General features: G+C 42.9%; 1 protein-coding gene across 2 annotated transcripts in view; it reads right to left on the bottom strand.

The window, feature by feature from the left end:
* The window catches only part of Rapgef4 (Rap guanine nucleotide exchange factor 4), a 286,423-nt gene that overhangs the window by 27,294 nt on the left and 239,749 nt on the right, over nucleotides 1–19,380 (bottom strand). For both annotated transcript variants that reach the window (XM_052182692.1, XM_052182693.1), the window contains 6 exons: nucleotides 5,899–6,049; nucleotides 3,911–3,999; nucleotides 3,182–3,212; nucleotides 2,883–2,961; nucleotides 2,337–2,483; nucleotides 421–518 (listed from right to left, as the gene is read on the bottom strand). In XM_052182692.1, the coding sequence (XP_052038652.1) occupies nucleotides 421–518; nucleotides 2,337–2,483; nucleotides 2,883–2,961; nucleotides 3,182–3,212; nucleotides 3,911–3,999; nucleotides 5,899–6,049 (595 nt within the window). The remainder of the gene's footprint in view (nucleotides 1–420; nucleotides 519–2,336; nucleotides 2,484–2,882; nucleotides 2,962–3,181; nucleotides 3,213–3,910; nucleotides 4,000–5,898; nucleotides 6,050–19,380) is intronic.

Below are 19,380 nucleotides of genomic sequence, written 5' to 3'. Positions count from 1 at the left end.
CGTTCAGGGAAGAGTCCTTCTAGACCCGGTGATGGCTCTGCCACGGGTCCTCACCCGGGAGTCTCCTAAGGCCAACGCCTCCCTTGCTTGTGATTATTTCCCTCCTGAGAATTCTGACTTTGAACACTGATACTGAATTTAAAGACATTTTAATGAAAGGAATCCCAACCAAGACTCTGAAAGTTGAACTGTGTCCCCGTAACAGCGGTACGGCTTGGCTAATTTCCACAGAAGATTGTTTAAAGCCTGGAGCACCATCTCCAGGGAGCACCTGAGGCTTTCCCAATAGGCCACAGTATAAAACAAGCCACATAGCAGTCAAGGATTTTTAGCAACCGGCCTCAGTATGGCTGTGAAATTAAGCTGCAGACAGGGTTTTCTGATTGCACCCGGTGCTCCGAGGAGGCCATTCACTCTTACCAGTGAGTCGAATTGCTCTCTCGGGCAGGCAAACAGGCGTCCATTAATGGTGAGCGTCGTAAATACTGAGACATCATTAGGTTTGAGCACCACCTTTTCTGTGAACATAAAAAGCATGAGATTGCCTATTAAATCCATCTGAGATTTGCCGCACTGCCCTAATCACACCAACAAATTGCCAGCTTGGTGAATTACCGGAACATGCAATGCAACTGCATAAAACATAGGCGCAAACAGATCCGCTGAATAAAAAAGTCAGTGCTTGCCTGTGTAGAGCCACAGGTCTTGGGACGGCATCAGAAATGACCGAAGAGGAGCGGGCACACCCAAGGACCTATTTGCCCAGATCTCTGCATATACATAATTATTTATAAAGCCCACAAAGTCATTCAGACAGCAAGTTAGGTTTCTTGATGGTAACGATGCCTGGCACTTTGGAGACAGAAAGGTTATTATTAGAAACCTTGGGGCCACTTCAGAGATCTCACACAGTGTTTAGTGGAAAAATATATCTTTTCTTTTTAACATGTGCCCAATACAGAAGCTAATATCATTAACTACTTCAAGTGTCTTTCTATATTTTATGAAATAGCTTATTGAATATGTTTAGTATTTAGTACATACCAGACACTACAATATAAAGACATGATAAAGAGAGATAAAACATAAACTAAGAATTCTAGTTAACACAGGGGGGTAAGGGGATAGGGAATGAGTGTGTGTGTGTGTGTGTGTGTGTGTGTGTGTGTGTGTGTGAGAGAGAGAGAGAGAGACAGAGACAGAGAGAGAGACAGAGACAGAGACAGAGAGATGGGTTAAGGGCCACAAAGCACAGCAGGGAAGGGGGTTAGAAAACATGTGTCAGGGGGACAGTAAATTCTTTAGACGGGACATGGAGGGGCGGGCTTCTGTGGCCTCCTATCGTTTAGGTGAATGTCTGATGTATTGGGACGCCTGTGGGAAGGATGTAATAAATCAATCTCAGAGGTCAGCCTGGGTCTGGAGCAACTGGCACAAAACAGAAGGAGAGGTCTTGAGAATCCATCATCCACTTTAGAATCCTGCACCGGAGGAATCAGCTACCTTCAGACAAGGCAGAGATGCTTCACTCCATTCCTGAAGGACCCCTCAAAGGGCTGTGAAGCCATCACTGGGGAATTAGCCTAATGGCTCCTTCCTGAACCTTCTCACTGCATTGTGGGTGACCACTGCCCAAAGCCCTGCCGCCATGGGGTGCAGGTTGCCTTTACTTCCCAGCTCCTCCCGGGCTGGGAGCAGCTCAGGAGCACACAGTGTGTCTAATTCATCCTTTCCTGTCATTGCTACATCCAAGTAGTGAGGCTCTATACAAGGTTATACAAAATGATACGAGGTAATACAAGATGATCTGTAAGTATAGTCAGGGAAGAGGAAAGGAATTCTAGTTCCAGGTTGGGGAGTGGAGTACCCCTCATGGTATCGGAGCCGCTGAGCTCTGTGGCTCTACTGGGTAAGTGAGGAACTGTCATCCGTTAAAAAGAATGAGCCCTCAACGGCCCTAGCTACAGCTTTGTAGGCATCTGGAGTCTTTGCTTGTCAAATTCCATGCTCCCTAAAGGTGTACCTTTCTCAGGGATCTGAGGCCCAGAGAGTTTATGGTTTCTACTGAAAGAGCCCCAGGCTGACACAGATGCCAGAGACTGCGGACACAGCTGCCTCTCATAAATCACTTCTCACTCCTTTGCATGGGAACCTGGGTGCTAGACATTTCATAAGTCTGCCTCTTCACACAGTATTTCTGTTATCCCCGGGAGCTTGCACAGCCTCTGCCATCCTTCTGGGTCACCATGGATGGACCCAGTCACTCCTGATGTGGTTGTTATTAGCCAGGATGGCTTATTTCGTAAAAAGCCCAAGATGCTAATCTAAGCTGTTACCTCCTCCAGAGTTCATCTTGACGATAATCAGGCCTTCCCCAGAGCCGAGTTTGTCGGCTACTGCACTGATGACTTCCTCCACTGAGGCGGCTACGGGCACACGGATGGTGGTATAGGTGTGGTCAATGCAGTAGACCTTGAACAAAACTGCAGAGACAGTTGACAATGTGAGAAAACGGTCTTGGCCATTCAAAGAAAAACACGAGCTACGTATGCATAGTATTTAGACATCCATGGTTAGTGCCTGAGTAGACTCCCTGCTCTGCTGGGGTGGGGAGAGGAATTGGTGCTGGTCATCCAACCAAGCCCCAAGAGACCCCACATCCTTTTAAGAGATGCTGACAGCCGGGGAGAGGCAGTGTCATTGAGATTTGGGCAAGCAGCTCAGCTCTTTCTGAGTACCAGACCCCAAGAACAGAAGTTATCAGGGGACCAAGGAGCACACCCAAGAGCAGTGCTTTGGTAGGTTTAAGGCGATGGTTTCCAGGGGCAAGATTTTAGCTCAACTATAAATATTCCACAGGAGAGATTGGAGAGACTGCTCACCCTCGTCAGAGCCACGGATAGGCTGCCGCTTCTGGGCCCTCTCGTCACCTGTGTTGAACTGCTGCAGAAGCACCTTGTGCTGTAAAAATAATAGGCACAAGTGTGTAAGGGAGAGTGACTGACAAACCATGACCATTCGGAGAAGATGCATCTGAGAATCAATTAGAGCATTGGAATGAAGCGAATAGATTTTGTGTGCACAAAGGAGACATCAGTGAGCTATGCTGCAATCCAGGCTCTCCGGATACTCTCGATGCTGCAGGGTGCAGACATGGTGTTGGTCTCTGAAGAGCCCTTACCTTCTTCTGTGGAGCTTTCGTGTCTTCTGAGCTACAAGAAGTAGAAAAAGCACACTGTTGAAAACCGTTGCTACTGTTCCTTCAGATGGCTTTATTTGTGGGTCACTTTAATCTTAAGTTAGGCATTGAGGTTGCACAGTCTCTCTGGACAGCAATGAGAGACTCTCACTTTAACAGTAAGAGGCCAAAACACAGGGAAGCAGGGAAGCCACTAGCTCTTGTCACAGGCGGATCCGGAGCAGACCTTTGAATGCTCCAGCTCCTGGCTTTCAAAGTCAATCTCATAATATACTCGTTCTCCAGTACTTAATTTAATAGTCCATTAATGGGAAACCCCCAAATTCATTTCAAGGACAGGAATATTTGTAATGGACAGCTTTAGCAGCATAGAATGAATTTCCCATATAGGTAAATGTCTTCAAATGTACTCAAACGCCATGGACTATTTTACTGCTGGGTTGTCTAAGGGACTAATGTGTCTAGACCTGGGCTTGTCAAAGGGCAGCTTCCCTCTCTATAGCCTGCCAACACACATGGCATCCAGGTCCTTCTGCACATCTGGTTTCATTGCTACCTGTGCCTGGGGCCCACGACACAGATCAGAACATAGGGCTAATGACAGGCCAGTGCTAGCCATTTTTGCAGACAAAGACTTCTTTGGAAGATGTTGTAATCATAAGGCAGGCACTCCCTTAGTGAAAGGACCCCTAAAGCGAAGCCCCTCCTTACATCTGTTTGACAATCTTCTCCAGCTCAGGCAGCTGTTCCTTGAAGGCAGCCATCATCCGTGCGTCATCCGATACAGACACGTAGAACTCCTGTAACCGGCAAAGGTCACAAGCATCTTAAGGACTGAAAGGTGCACGGTTCTCTAGACAGTGACGGAGTCATGCTCCTATGCCAAGCATGCTGCCCAGCCCATAGTTTCACAGAAAGGAAGAGGTGGGAGGGGAGAGGATGGGGGGGGGGGGGGAGGGAGAGAAGGAGGAAGTCGTTTCGCATTTACATTCACAATTGCTAATGAGAAAAGATCCTGGAACTAGATAGAAAGTGGTGATGAAATGACTGTATGAATTGTGTATTTAAAAACAGCTGAGATAGTAAGTGCTATGTTCTTCACACTTTGCCACAGCAAAATTAAAACAATAAACTACAAGTGGACTCATGTGGTTAGTGTGAAAGAACACAAACAGTGCCAGGTTTGGGAATTGGAGGCTTTACAATCTGCACTTTCAAGGCATCTTTAAATTCATTTCTCCCCAGGGGATTTTAATATTTATTTTTTTACATTACTTTAGAGTTTTTCGCTTATTTCCTATTTACTGTCGGCATGGTTGTTAACGGTACAAACACAGACAGAGCCCTCGACCGGAGGCTTGTGCTGCAGTCCCATCTGATGCTCTCAGAGCTGTGCTGACCACTAATAGTGACATCAGCACCTGTGCCCAGACTGTAGTTGATTTCTGTAGTGCTCTCAGGAGCACTGGCCTCCATACTGGGCTGGGCCGTGACAATCAAGGCAATCAGAGGGAGGGGCCCAAGTCCGCATGTGGCCCAAGTCGCCGTATTTCTTTACTCCGTGAACAACTCCCTTACAACTGCAGTCCACCTTTCTTAAAGCTTCATCAACGCTGACTCAAGTAAAACAGAAGCATATGTTTTTCTGAAAATTAATTTTAGAGAAAAGTCTTATACATTTTGAAACAGAGCCACACTATCTTCTACCTGTACAGGAGTGCTCTTGCTGAGTTCTAGAGGGGGCAGCGAGGACGGTTGTTTCCCTTGTCTTGGGAGAGTCATGTTCCACAGTATCAATTACCTGAAACCAACTACAGCCTGGAAACACTACATGGAGAATTCCAGAAATAAATAATTTATAATTTTTATTACAGTATATTATAATATGTTCATGTCAGTTATTATATAGTTTACTTCCTAGTATATTGAATTGAAAAACTTCATTCTGAGTAGATATGTGTAAAAAAAAAAAGCAATCTATAGAACTTGGTTATTTTAGCAGTACAGGTACTACTTGGAATATATCCATGAATATTGGGGTACTACTTAATCCAGGGTCAAAGGCCAAAGCACATGCTTCAGGGAAGAAAGGCAGCTGACTGGAAGCAGTGCTGACCAAGTAAACGGTCAGTTCAGAACTGCCCCGGCTGCCCGGCAACTCCTCATTAAATCCATCTGCCTTTCAGCAGCCAACCTACCACTCGCCCTAGCGCTCTCACTCCCAAGAAAGCGAGGAACCGAAGACAGACCCACATGCACAAACGTGTTTGCTGCACAGTTATTCTAGGAAGGAGAACTCAGAACAGTGTGGGCACAGATAAATGCTTTTGTGGATAGCTACTGATGAAACATTGGAACCTTTCATTACAAAGATCACACTGACAGGGGAAAAATCTTTACAGAGCTAAGTGGGGGGAAAAAAACCAGCCTCCAAAATGCTAGGCACTCATGTGATTACAAGTCTCTCAAACATGCAAAGAACACAAGAGCAGACCATAACGCATCGCGATGGCACCGCTCACGGAACTGGGGTGGCAAGAAATGGCTGGTGTTTTTCTTTTTTTTAAAGTACTTGACATTGAACATGCTAACAAGGTCTTAACTGACGACTACGGAGTCTCTATAGGATTTGCTGTGCACCCTGTCCTAGGGGACAAAAGGATACTCTCGGGATGAATGACGCCCCCCTCCCCACATACCTCCAGGAAAGCCATGGCTGTATCATCTTCTTGGAGGAGATCACCATACATGGCCGCCCACTGCAGAACCAAGCGGATGACCCGCCTCTTGTTGTTGAGGGCATAGTCCATTCTCTCCTGTTCTGTACCTTGAGAAGGCTGTGCGTGGTAGGTGCCGAGGAGTCAAGGAAACCACAGAGCTACTTCCCACCCACTTCACTCGAGCTACACGCAAGGCAGAGAATGACGACCCCAGCTTTGGACTGGTACGACCTCCCACCTTGGTCCTCAAGGAAACTCCTGATCACAGTGTCTGAAGCACATATGCACATATTCTTGGTGACTCCCGATAGCTGACTGAGGAGTTAGACTGCAGACTGCATAGACATCACAAGAATTCCTGCAGGGTCCAGCCTCAGCTCTCATTTTCCCCTGCCAGGCTTCTACCCCACCCTCCAGGGCAGGGATGGGATTTCCCATTGCTTACCTCTGGGTATTTGGCCCCATCCTGTTGGCCCCCTTAATTCTGCACACATCTTTACGATCCTTCTTTGCATGACTTTCAACTTAACTCTTCTGGGTGGGTACCCCATTCTAGGACCATGGCTGGTGCAGTGTTTACATAAACAAGCCAGGAGGATGGAGTGGAACTCACTCTGCATTAGGGAGCCCCTAGGGAGGGCTCCAGAGCCCTCTTAAACCACATCTGTCTCTCATCCAGAGCCACCACCTACTTCATTATCAATTTGAGCACATGTGGCCAGCCATCTTAATTATAAGCCCTGTGAGGCTTGGGGTCTGTCCTGAGTTCTATACCATGCCTAGTGCTGTGAGCCTCCATGGCAAATTTTTTATTTATTCATTAATAGAATTCAACACTTAATTGAGAGTCCACCACATGTCTAAAGTGAAGGGTCCTACTGTCATTAACACTCCTGTGTAGACAATACAAGTATTTTAGATTAGACACACTTTTCCTTTTTTAGTGATTTCTAGGAGCTCACATCATGATCACCTAGTTCATAAAACAACTTAGCATTTATAGTTTATGTTATAAACTATACAAAAAGGACTTTGGTGAAGCTCTATTTTAGCATTTGGTGACAAAAAATGTTGTTTCCTTTCTAAAAGTGGGCAAACCAACACAAAGGGAACATAAAAGGCTATGATTATCTAGAGAGAGGGCACAGTTGGTCTTGAGTCCAAGACTCCCGACTCTGGCTAGTTTCTGACTCTCAGCATTCCTAAGCCTTGTAGCAAATAACAAGGCCAGCCTCGTCTTAGCTGACACCGAGGCTTAAAAGGCACCAGAGAAAACTGCCTTGTGGCGGTGCCATGCTCGAGAACTAAAGCAGCAAAGGGCCTTTTGGAAAGAACTATAAATAATCATGATCAAGGTAAATGACAGAAACTTAAAGCAAAGGTTTACTGCATGTAAATGGGTTGCAAAATGGCTTTCATAAATTGAGCACGAGGTTCATAAAAAAAGAAAATTGCTCAACTTGTATTGCTACAATTCTCTCTGAGCTTACAATAAAAAAAAGGGAAGACAGATCACTTTATGTGAAAATTATTTCTTTTCTGATTAACCCTTTGGTCTCTTGCTTATATATATGCATAACTCCGTTTTCCTTTCGCAAGAACTACAATACCGGGTATAAAGTTCTGTGACTCCTGCATCCGACAGGCAGGCATTAGCACTGTCAGGGGTTGTCTGAGACACTGGTTGGCTCAGCAGAGGGGAATTTGAGCCTGGGTTCTTTGGTTCCCACTGTTTATTGCTTTGATTTGGAGTGAGTCACTGAGAACTACAGACTTCTGTGTGCTCGCCTGAGGAAGGGGTGAGATGAGACAGCTTCCAGCTTCTCTTTAGATGTATTTATTAACACTAATGTAAGGCTGATCCAAAGAACGCTAGGTACCACAAACTAACATAACAAAAATATGCCACCTTCTCACGGTTGATTTGATGCAACCCCGTGTTTTGCATGGTACTATAGTTTTCATATGGTATATCCCCACCGAGATTCATGTTTGGGCTTTAATTCTCTAATGCAACACTGCAAGGCTATGTCTTGGACACTGATGTTCTTGTTGAGAGACAGTGCTAGTTCTCAGGGGTGGATTGGTGCTTCCTAGAGTGGATCATTATACAACACGTGGGCTTCTTTCTTGGCTTTTTCTTCTTACATGCCCATTACCCCTTCTGTCTGGAGCAGGACGATGCCCTCAGCAGACACTGAGGAGATGTGGCCCCCTTGAAACCCCAGCCCCCAGCACTGTGAGCTACTACATCTCTTTTCTTTATAAATGATCCAGTGTCTGGTGTTCTAGTGCAAGGATAGAAAATAAATCAAGACACACGGAAACTGGGTTTAGCTCATGCTTTGGAAAGTTCTATTTTAAACCTTCATTTCTGGAGTCGGCAGAATAAAATAGCGGTGGCTAAGATGGAATCAGGGGTGTGGGGTTTGGACAGCCTTGGTAGGTATGAGGAAGGACAACTGTGGGCTCTAAGTAGAATGGGTTTGAAGGCTCCTGCTATGCCAGGCTTACGCTGAGCTCACTCAACACCAGCTATGCTGACCTTAAGCTGCAGTCACGGTATATATTCTCCAGCCTTCCCTCAACCAAGGCTTCTCTCTGTCCACTTTGCTAGACAACCAAGAGATAATGTCTATTAAAAAATTCTGATGACTTCTTCTGTGAAAATGTGCATACATTCTTGAATATGTCATATCAACTTTAAAATAAAATCACACTGTGCCCTGACTAGCTGTACAGTCTAGAATCTTTAAAAAGATTTCATTACACATGAAGTATGATCTAGAATTACTTAAAGATGGAGACACCATACAAAGGAAATGGAGGTTTCTACTGAGCTTGTGTACAGACTGGGAGCCTTTGCCCTAAATTTAGAAAAATCGCCCCAAGATGAAATGAGGAAAGTGTTGATTTTCTTTTTTAAAAGATGTATTTGTTTTTGATTCATGTTTATAGGTGTTTGATTTGCATATAAGCGCACCGTGTGCATGCCGTACTCACAGAGACCAGCAGAGGGTATTGGGTTCCCTGGAACTCAAGTTACAAATGTGGGTACTGTGAAATAAACTCCATTTCCCTGCAAGAGCAACAAATGCCCTTAACCACTGAGCTATCCACATCTCTAGCCCCTTTGATTTGGTTTTTAAGAGGCAAATGTATTTTAAAATAAATTAGTGAACTATTAAAGAGAACTCAAAGTATTTTACAGATATGTGGGCAAAGAAATCATTCCACCTGAGTTACTTATTGACAAAGAAACTCCATAAAGCAGGTGCACAGTGGCAGAGATATGCTGGGCCTGGGTCCTTCCTGACCTGGAATATTGCATTGATTGGACACTGCCCTGACATGAAGAAGAGGAGAGTCTGTTCTAGCTGTATGACAATGAAAACAGTCTGGAACACCATGTTGGAACCAAGGGTATTTAATTCTGATTAGCCAGGTCTTTACTGGGATTGAGGAAGCACGTTCACACAGATGGTTGGGCAGTATCAGCAGCACGCCTGTGGCTAATCCTCAGGGTCTATAGAATCTCTGCAAGTCAGCACAGAGATTTTTCTCAACGTCTCTATTGATATTGAGATCTAGGTTTTTTGTTTGTTTCTTTGGTTTGGTTTGCTTTGGTTTTTGACAGAATATATAGCTGGCATATTAATACAATGTTTTGAGTGTATGTAGAAGTTTACATTTATAAAATACCTTCGGCATGCTCACACGGGCATATACATATAATGCTCTCTACAAACCTGGGAGGTTTTATTCAAAGATGAAAAATCACTAAGGTTCTAAGGGAGGGGATGTGCCCACCAAAATCTTGAGAAGTAAATATCAGGGCTTACAAATCCAGACAGGGCTCTTCTTGTGCCCACTGTCCCAAACAGTGGCAACAGGGCCTCTACACTATGTTAGGAAAAAACAATTGCACTTGGAAAGCAATTTTTTGACTTCAGTCTTTAAACTTATTTTTACTTTATGTGCATTGGTGTTTTGCCTGCATATGTCTATGTGAGGGTGTCAGGTCCCCTGGAACTGGAGTTAGAGACAATTGGGAGTTGTCATGTGGGTTCTGAGAATTGAACCCAGGTCCTCTGGAAGAGCAGCCAGTGCTCTTCATTGCTGAGTCATCTCTCCAGCACCAAGGGAAGCAAACTTCTTAATATGAGATTCCTCCTGTTGTTGTCACTGCCATCGTAATCACCCTCCTCCTTTTCCTCCTCCCTGCCCCACTCTTCCTTTTCCCCCTTTTGTTTTTCTTCTTTTCTACTTCTCAATTCTATTTTCCTGAGTCCTCTCTAGTCAAGAGCCACCCAGCAGATAGGACTGACTAAAACTAGGGGAAAAAAATAGAAGGTGTGTTCTTTCCTTTCTCATGAAAACTAAGGACTGATGTTTTCTCCTATAGGAAAACAACTGATTTATTTCAAAGTCTGGCCTTTTCTCTCACAGATATTTATACTTACTAAACTGAGTTGGGTTAACATTATTGTCATAGCTAAGTTCCCCTTCTGGTGCTTAAAGCCCTTCACAGGCAACATTGTGTGTGGATTCCTCTGTGCTTGTGTGCCTCTCCACACACCTACACGTACATACCCATGTGGAGGCCAGGGGTTGGCGGTACATCGTGTCTTCCTGGGTCACTCACCATCTTGTTGTTTATTTCCCTTGACACAGGTCTGTAAGTGCTCAGGAATGGCTAGACTGACTGGCCAGCAAACACTAGAGATTCCAGCCTCTCTGGCTAAGTTAGAAATTATTCCTGGCTTTCACATGGGTTCTAGGGATCTGAACTCAGCCCTCACGTGTGCACAGTAGGCATTTTCTTGGCTCAGCTATATCCCCAGTCCTGCAATCAGATTCTTAGGGACACACAGAAGACTTGGCAGGTCATTGACTAGCTAAGATGGCTTCAGGGAATGGTTCGTTCCCACAGGAATTTATCCCAAATGTGAGAAGGGTCGAAAGTCTAAATGGCCAAACTCATCACTTATACAAAGCTAATTTCAGGTGGGGCAGAAATCAGTTTTCATAGCCTTTTGATATTTCCTTCAACTCTATCATGAGAACAGAGGCAGAACAAGGTTAAATGAGTTCCCAAAATTCATCAATGAAATTCTTGGGATTGGAACTCAAGTTCTCAGTCCCCCCAACAGTTTATCCCCCAGTCCATGATGCTATGTTTTATTTCATATAATATTCATTTTCTTATTAAACATGTGCTATACAGTAGATTTAGAAGTCTGCTGGGTGTCGGGTAATTGATTGAAAATGGAGAAAAATGAGCCCAATTCTCAAAGCACACAAAGAACATGCAGAAAATAAAAGTGTAACTGCTACTACTTGGGTAAACTGAGTCAGGGGGGCAGGACCTGTTAATGTCTGAACTAGACCATCAGCACTGCATTCAATGATGTCAATGGCATGACTAACTTGATGTCAGATTTACGAACTGTTCCAGTCACAGCCTGAGCCTCTTCTCTAAAGGACCCTGATTTGCATGCAGGAGCACTGAGTCAGAACCCTTAAGAGCTAGATCCAGGTTTTAAAGACATGGTAGATCTCTGCATTTCCTGTTTTGGGACTGGGCACAAGAGTCCTCAAACGCTGGCTGGTTAACTCTTGTAAACCATTACACAATTTGGAATGCTAGTCCAGAATGTACTTTTCAAAAAAAAAACCCCAAACCAAACCAAACTGAACCAAAACAAAATAACACTTCAAGAATATCATAAGTACTCCAGATTTTTATCCAAATGACTGAGACCTTTCTCCGTGACAATGTCAAACAGATCACAGATCTGTTTCTAAATAAGTTTATAATGACTTCAATGCTGCCAAGCACAGGAAGTCTACACAGATGTCAAAAACCACCTGCAGCATCTTTTAATCAGGAGCATTCATTATTGGTTACTGACTCTATAAGATGACAAGCAAGCTCTCAGAGTGACTGTCTCTACGGATGAGGACCAGCTGATTCAGCATTGTGTCCTTTGGCTAAGGAGAGACCACATGTGTGCTCAGGGCTGAAAAGGGAAGAGGTGAAGGCCACAAGGCAGGCTGCACTCTTCCCACCCTTCCCCACAGCAGGCTTGATATTCTATTGAGTCATTTTCCTCATACCGGCTCTGCCGTTCAAACACTGTAATTATTTCATATATTTTTACCTAGTTATTATCTTACTCACCACAGGCACCTGTAATTTTTCTGTATTTTTTTTAACTGCTCATTTACTTATTCTTAATTCAGCTAATAATGGTGCCATGTATTAAAATTATCACAGGGAAAGTAAGTGAAAACCTCCTAGGATGTGGAGACAGCAGATTCATTACAGCCTACAACAGGGAATCAAATATTATGTATACTTTTTGCAGTAAGTACATGCTAATTATGCAGCTATTTATAAAACACTTATCAACATTCAAACTGATACTCTTCAATGTTGTTGTTTTTGAAAACCCTGCTTTGCATACAAGATCTCTGCTTGCAACTGAAAACAAACTTTGGGGGTCATCTGCCCACCGAGGAGACAAAGCTTTTGTAGTCCTTCCCTTGTGTCAAATTCCTCTTGCGATGGCACAATAATCATGGCGGTATTTAATGGGGATGTCAAGGTTTATAATGTACTTTCACACACATAGCCTCATTTGATCTTCAGAACAACCCTGGGAGTGGGCAGGGCAAGGCTAATTACCCCTATTATACAGAGGGGTCTCATGGAGGTTAGGCGTAATTGCCCATAATGTGGTTGGTAAGCTGCAGATCTTAAACAGGACCTTCTGGCTTCAGAGCAGCTACTCTTACCACTCTGACCCTGGGCCTCTTTGTGTCCTGCAGGCTTTTGTGGAGCGCTTTAACGCCCTGCTGTCTTCTCCTTGAGTGAGTGCTCAAGTTCTAGGGCAGGGCAGCTATGGCTCGCACTGGTAAGTCTGTTGTCTGCGTAGAGCCTTGAGGTGCTCTTCAGATTCCCTCAGAAGGTGAGGATGAAGCAAACTAATGTGAACAAGATGTCAGGGCTACTTCTGCAACAGATGCAGTGCTTCCTAGACCTTGGATGCTGAACTCCTTACTAGAAACTAGGGGCACAGGTTTATGTGCAGCTCCAGGCATCCACAAGCATCTGTGGTGCCATGAATCTCCTTACAGGGCTCCCATTTTTTTTTTTTTTTTTTTGCTTAGAATATTTTTCCTTCACTGATTTTCAGAATTCTCTGTTTTTGTTTTGTTTTGTTGTGTTGTGTTGTGTTTTGTTTGCAGTTCCTGCCTCTTAGCATTCTCCTTTCAAGTTTCAAAGGAAGATCTGAACTTAGTTACAGCCAGTTAGGACATGACCCTGGCTAACACACTGTCAGAGTTCACATTTTCTGTGAACATTGGTGGTGTACCTGGGAGCACCTTTAAAAAATGTATAATCTCACTTCTCCTATCGTAAGAAGCAGGTTTAAGTCTGTACCCTACAGTACAGCTATGAGGCTGAGAAAATGTCTTCAAGGGACTTTGAGCTTATCTGTCAAGTATCTCATTAGATGCAGAAAAAGGATTTGACAAAATTCAGCATCCTTTCATGCTAAAAGTCTTGGAAAGAACAGGAATTCAAGGCCCATAACTAAACATCTTTAAAGCAATATACAGCAATCTGGTAGCCAACATCAAACTAAACGGAGAGAAACTTGAAGCAATCCCACTAAAATCAGGGACTAGACAAGGCTGTCCTCTCTCTCCATATCTTTTCAATATAGTACTTGAAGTTCTAGCTAGAGCAATTAGACAACATAAGGAGATCAAGGGGATACAAATTGGAAAGGAAGAAGTCAAATTATCACTATTTGCAGATGACATGATAGTCTACTTAAGTGACCCGAAAATCTCCACCAGAGAACTCCTACAGCTGATAAACAACTTCAGCAAAGTGGCTGGTTATAAAATCAACTCAAGCAAATCAGTTGCCTTCCTATACTCAAAGGATAAGCAGGCTGAGAAAGAAGTTAGGGAAATGACACCCTTCACAATAGCCACAAACAATATAAAGTATCTTGGTGTGACTCTAACCAAACAAGTGAAAGATCTATATGACAAGAACTTCAGGTCTCTGAAGAAGGAAATCGAAGAAGACCTCAGAAAATGGAAAAATCAGCCATGCTCGTGGACTGGCAGGATTAATATAGTTAAAATGGCCATCATGCCAAAAGCAATCTACAGATTCAATGCAATCTCCATCAAAATCCCAACTCACTTCTTCACAGAGTTAGAAAAAGCAATTCCCAAATACATCTGGAATAACAAAAAACCCAGGATAGCTAAAACTATTCTCAACAACAAAAGAAATTCTGGGGGAATCAGTATCCCTGACTTCAAGCAATACTACAGAGCAATAGTGTTAAAAGCTGCATGGTATTGGCACAGTGACAGACAAGTGGACCAATGGAATAGAATTGAAGATCCAGAAATGAACCCACACACCTATGGTCACTTGATCTTCAACAAAGGAGCCAAAAACATCCAGTGGAAAAAAGATAGCCTTTTCAACAAATGGTGCTGGTTCAATTGGAGGTCAGCATGCAGAAGAATGCGAATTGATCCATTCTTATCTCCATGTACTAAACTTCACTCCAAGTGGATCAAGGACCTCCATGTAAAACCAGACACACTGAAACTAATAGAAAAGAAACTGGGGAAGACCCTAGAGGACATGGGCATGGGGGAAAAGTTCCTGAACAGATCACCAATAGCTTATGCTCTAAGATCAAGAATTGACAAATGGGACCTCATAAAATTACAAAGTTTCTTTAAGGCAAAGGACACTGTTAAAAGGACAAAATGGCAACCATCAAATTGGGAAAGGATATTTACCAGCCCTACATCTGATAGAGGGCTAATATCCAATATATACAAAGAACTCAAGAAGTTAGACCCCAGGGAACCAAATAACCCTATTAAAAAATGGGGCACAGATCTAAACAAAGAATTTTCACCTGAAGAAATTCGGATGGCCGAGAGGCACCTTAAGAAGTGCTCAACATCATTAGTCATTAGGGAAATGCAAATCAAAACAACCCTGAGATTTCACCTTACACCAGTCAGAATGGCTAAGGTAAAAAACTCAGGAGACAGCAGGTGTTGGCAAGGATGTGGAGAAAGAAGAACACTCCTCCACTGCTGGTGGGGCTGTAAGATGGTACAACCACTTTGGAAATCAGTCTGGCGGTTCCTCAGAAAACTGGACATGAGACTTCCGGAGGACCCTGCTATACCTCTCCTGGGCATATACCCAAAGGATTCTCCGGCATGCAATAAAGACACATGCTCCATTATGTTCATAGCAGCCTTATTTATAATAGCCAGAAGCTGGAAAGAACCCAGATGCCCCTCAAAGGAGGAATGGATACAGAAAATGTGGTATATTTACACAATGGAATACTACTCAGCAATTAGAAACAATGAATTCACAAAATTTTTAGGCAAATGGTTTGATCTGGAAAATATCATCCTAAGTGAGGTAACCCAGTCACAAAAGAATACACATGGAATGCAATCTCTGATAAGTGGATATTAATTAGCCCAGAAGCCCTGAATACCCAAGGCACAAATCGCATAACAAATGACTCCCATGAAGAAGTATGGAGAAGGTCCTGATCCTGGAAAGGATTGATCTAGCATTGGAGGGGAATATAAGGACAGAGAAAAAAAGGAGGGAGTTGATTGGAGAATGGATGGAGAGAAGGTTTATGGGACATATGGGGAGGGGGGATCCGGGAAAGAGGAAATCATTTGGAATGTAAACAAAGAATATAGAAAATAAAAATATTTTTTAAAAAAAGATGGCTGTTTTCTTCAAAAGGACATCATGTTCTTATGAACAAATCAAAATCTCCTTACTGGAAAGAAATTCTCAGATTCCATGACTGCAGAGGGAAAGTGTTCTGATGGTTAGATGCAGACAAACATTTTCAAGAATTCAATAGGGACCACAGTGGTAATAAGACTTGGCTTAAGGCAAATTTAAGCTGACAATTTTTCCTTTAGAAATCTAAAGAGGGACTGGGGAGATGGCTCAGTAGTTAAGAGTACTTAACTCAAGCAGGAGTTAGTGGTGAGAGTGCTGCACTCAAGTTGGGTCCCTAGCAGCCACACTGGGCAGCTCACAGCAGCCTGTAACTTCAGCTCCAGAAAGAAGCAATGTCTCTGGTCTCCATGGGCAGACACACTCATTTGCACATGCCTATATGCAGGCATGCTCATATACATAATTAAAAACAATAAAAATAAGTCATTAAAAAGATAACTCTAAAGACAATTTCTAAAAGTTTATTTCATTTAAGAATATGAAGTTAACATTGCTTTACTAATCTTTCATCTACAATAAGAACGAGTTCTGATATGAGTTCCTATTGAGATCCCCAGCCAACTCATAAAGACAGCATTGCCAGGCTGGTTTCATAGGGCTATAAATGATGAACACTGTCTTCTCAGACTGAGACCCTGCTATGTTTGTTTCTATATAGGATCAAAATGCCTAAAAGACAGTTTTAGCTAGAACTTAGTAGCAAATCTATATTCCATTTTTCCTCTTAATTCAGAAACTAAATAAATTACTTCCATGTCAAAAGCATAAAATTTGTCCTGATACTCAGCCAAAGAAAATTAGTATGCTAATAGAAAATATTCAACCAAAATTACTGCTGTATTTAAATTTCTGTATGTTTAAATATAAACCATTTATCACTTAGGATCCTTTTAGCTTCCATCAGAATCCGTCCTACATAACAAAGACCGGTATTCACTGATGTAAAAACCTATTACGGGTCGGGTAAGTCCCTGACCAGTCCAAATGCTGCCAATGCCACCACAGACACCATTGTTGTGACCGACTCATTCGGGGCTATCCTAGAGTTCTTTACTCCCCGTACAATCCCCAGATGGTTGGTTCTAATAATTAGGGTTGCATGCTTCGTATATTTTATCTTAAATGTTTCAAATGCTTTTCCCCAGAAGCCCAGAAAGCCTCTCTTTGAATTTTCTCTGGCCCAGTCTACATGGGGACCTTGAGATTGTTTGTGAGGGCAGCTAAGCAATAAGGACAGCCAGACTGGCCTCCCATGATGACTTGCATACTTGGGGGATCAGCTGCAACAAGCACCACAGACAACAACTGTGGGCCTTAGCACACTCTCCTGTCAGTCTATACAGACTTCTCTTATGTGAGAGAAGATTTCTCTTATATGCTACATGAAATAAGTGGTACGCCATTTCTTTTGGCCTCATATTTGGGGAAATGGGTATTGGGAGAATAAACAACCAGCAAACACTCAGCATTGAGGAGCCAGTTATCAGAATTCCAAACTGTGTTAACTCAATGGCCACCTACTAAGTGGGAGGCTACGGTAGTATTTAATCATAAAGCAGAAAATGAAGACGCTAGGAGAGCAATTTGCTTAAGAACATGAACTCCCAAACACTGAAAACAAAACCTTCTGGATCCCCTCTCTGCCCCACTCCCAAATTCTGGCAGGTTTTCCATAAAACTATCAACAGTGGTATGATGTCAGTGGATATTTTTCTCTTTGTCTTTTTGTGTCAATTGAAAAGTTTTGTGGGGAAAGCACTGTAAAAACGACAACACTGTTTATATATATATATGTATGTATATACATATATATACATATATACATACACACACACACATACACACACACACATACACACACACACACACACACACACACACACATATATATATAATGGTAGAAAAATATTCAGTAGTGTAGAAAGATGTTCATAAAACCTATTAGTGAAAAAGCATGCGGAATGATGCCCAGTTCCAGTTCTGCATCTATGATTATGTCAGGCTGGGCAGATGGCGGAGCTGATACAATGCTTGTATAAGCATGGTGATGCCTTTGATACCCAGCATCCGCTTAAAAAGCCAAGCATGGTGATGTGTGCTTGTAAACTCAGTGCTGAGAGGGTAAGTATGGGTAGATCCCTGAGGCCCACAGGCCAGCAAGCCTGGTCTAGAGCTAGCCCAGTGTCCTAGTGAGAGACCCTGTTTCAAAAGCCAACACAATGTTTCCCAAGGAAGAGCACCCAAGGTTTAACTTCTGGCTTCCATTTCCATTCATGTGCACACACACACCTGCACACATATGTACATACAGATGCACACAGACACACGCATGGCACATACATAGACACACTATGGGGAAGGAAATGAGAATTTTTTAAAAGTACGTATCTACATATATTAAAAGTATGACAAGAATGTACACCAGAATGTTAGCCATGGTTATATCTGGTGAATAAGGTTTCTATGCTGGCAGCTTTAATTTTCTTTTTAAACTGAAGAAAAATTGAACTGAATTTTAAATATAGATTTTTTTTTTAAAAAAAGGGTTTTAAAAATCTGGGGATGAAAAGTATAGGAAATGAACAAATATGATTTTAAGACTCATTATAAAGAACTTGTATTCATCAGGTTAGATCATGTCCAAAGTGTATCTAGTGAATAGAGTCTCTCTCATTAGCACATAAAAGGGCAGATATATTAATGTTAAACTGAGTTCTACCACATTTTCCATGCTAGAAGAAAAACTAGATGAGACACACAATGTGGATTAAGGACAGAAATAGGTGTCACTGGCTCCAGGCTCGGATCCTTTCTGTGCTGGTAATTACCTTTCTCTGAGAAAATCATAATTTCTCATTATCCTAGTTTATTGATTTGGAAAAAGAACAGTGAGAAAATACGGACTGCTCCTTTTTAAGGGCTGCTATGGAAGTCAAAAATGTCAAGTACTTTGAAAACACTCCGTACTTTATCAAAACCCACTGAGACACAAAATGTGCTCAAGTACTTTACCATCCCTATGCCCGTGTTCTTAACATGGGAGACAACAGACTTGTCTGGCTGCACATTCAACATCCCTACTGCTTATGGGGTGCAGTAAGCATAGACACATATACATACTTGCATACATACACACATATATGTGCATATACATATATGCATGCATGCATAATACATACATACACATATACACGTTGTTGTTTTGTTGGTCACCAGCTATTTCTCTCTAGTCAAGCTGCCTCTGTAAACCTGTACAGAGAACTCTTTCATCTCCACATGCCCAAGCTTCCTACTGATCACAAGGTGAAATTGGCCCCCATTCCCAAGGGTTTGGGAAAGAGGCAAGGGCCAAAAGGTTTGTATGCATCTGTCTCATCAGTACGGCCTTACGTACCTGCCTGCCCTGGCTCCTTCCTAAGTTCTGGGATCACTGGGATCCCTAGTTTGCCAAGCTGTCCATTCTCTTCTGGTGGGTGGCTTTATTCCTTTAGTCAATCATAGCTGGTTTACATTACTTGTGACCACAAATGCTGGTTACCTATGGGCCCTTACCCACGCCACTTCCTTGAGAGGAAAGGCAGGCTGAAACTGTATAATATGGAAGCCCTTGCACATATATG

The sequence above is a fragment of the Apodemus sylvaticus genome, chromosome 5, assembly GCF_947179515.1.
Source record: "Apodemus sylvaticus chromosome 5, mApoSyl1.1, whole genome shotgun sequence".
Lineage (NCBI taxonomy): Eukaryota > Metazoa > Chordata > Mammalia > Rodentia > Muridae > Apodemus > Apodemus sylvaticus.
This window is presented reverse-complemented; position numbering and strand designations above follow the sequence as displayed.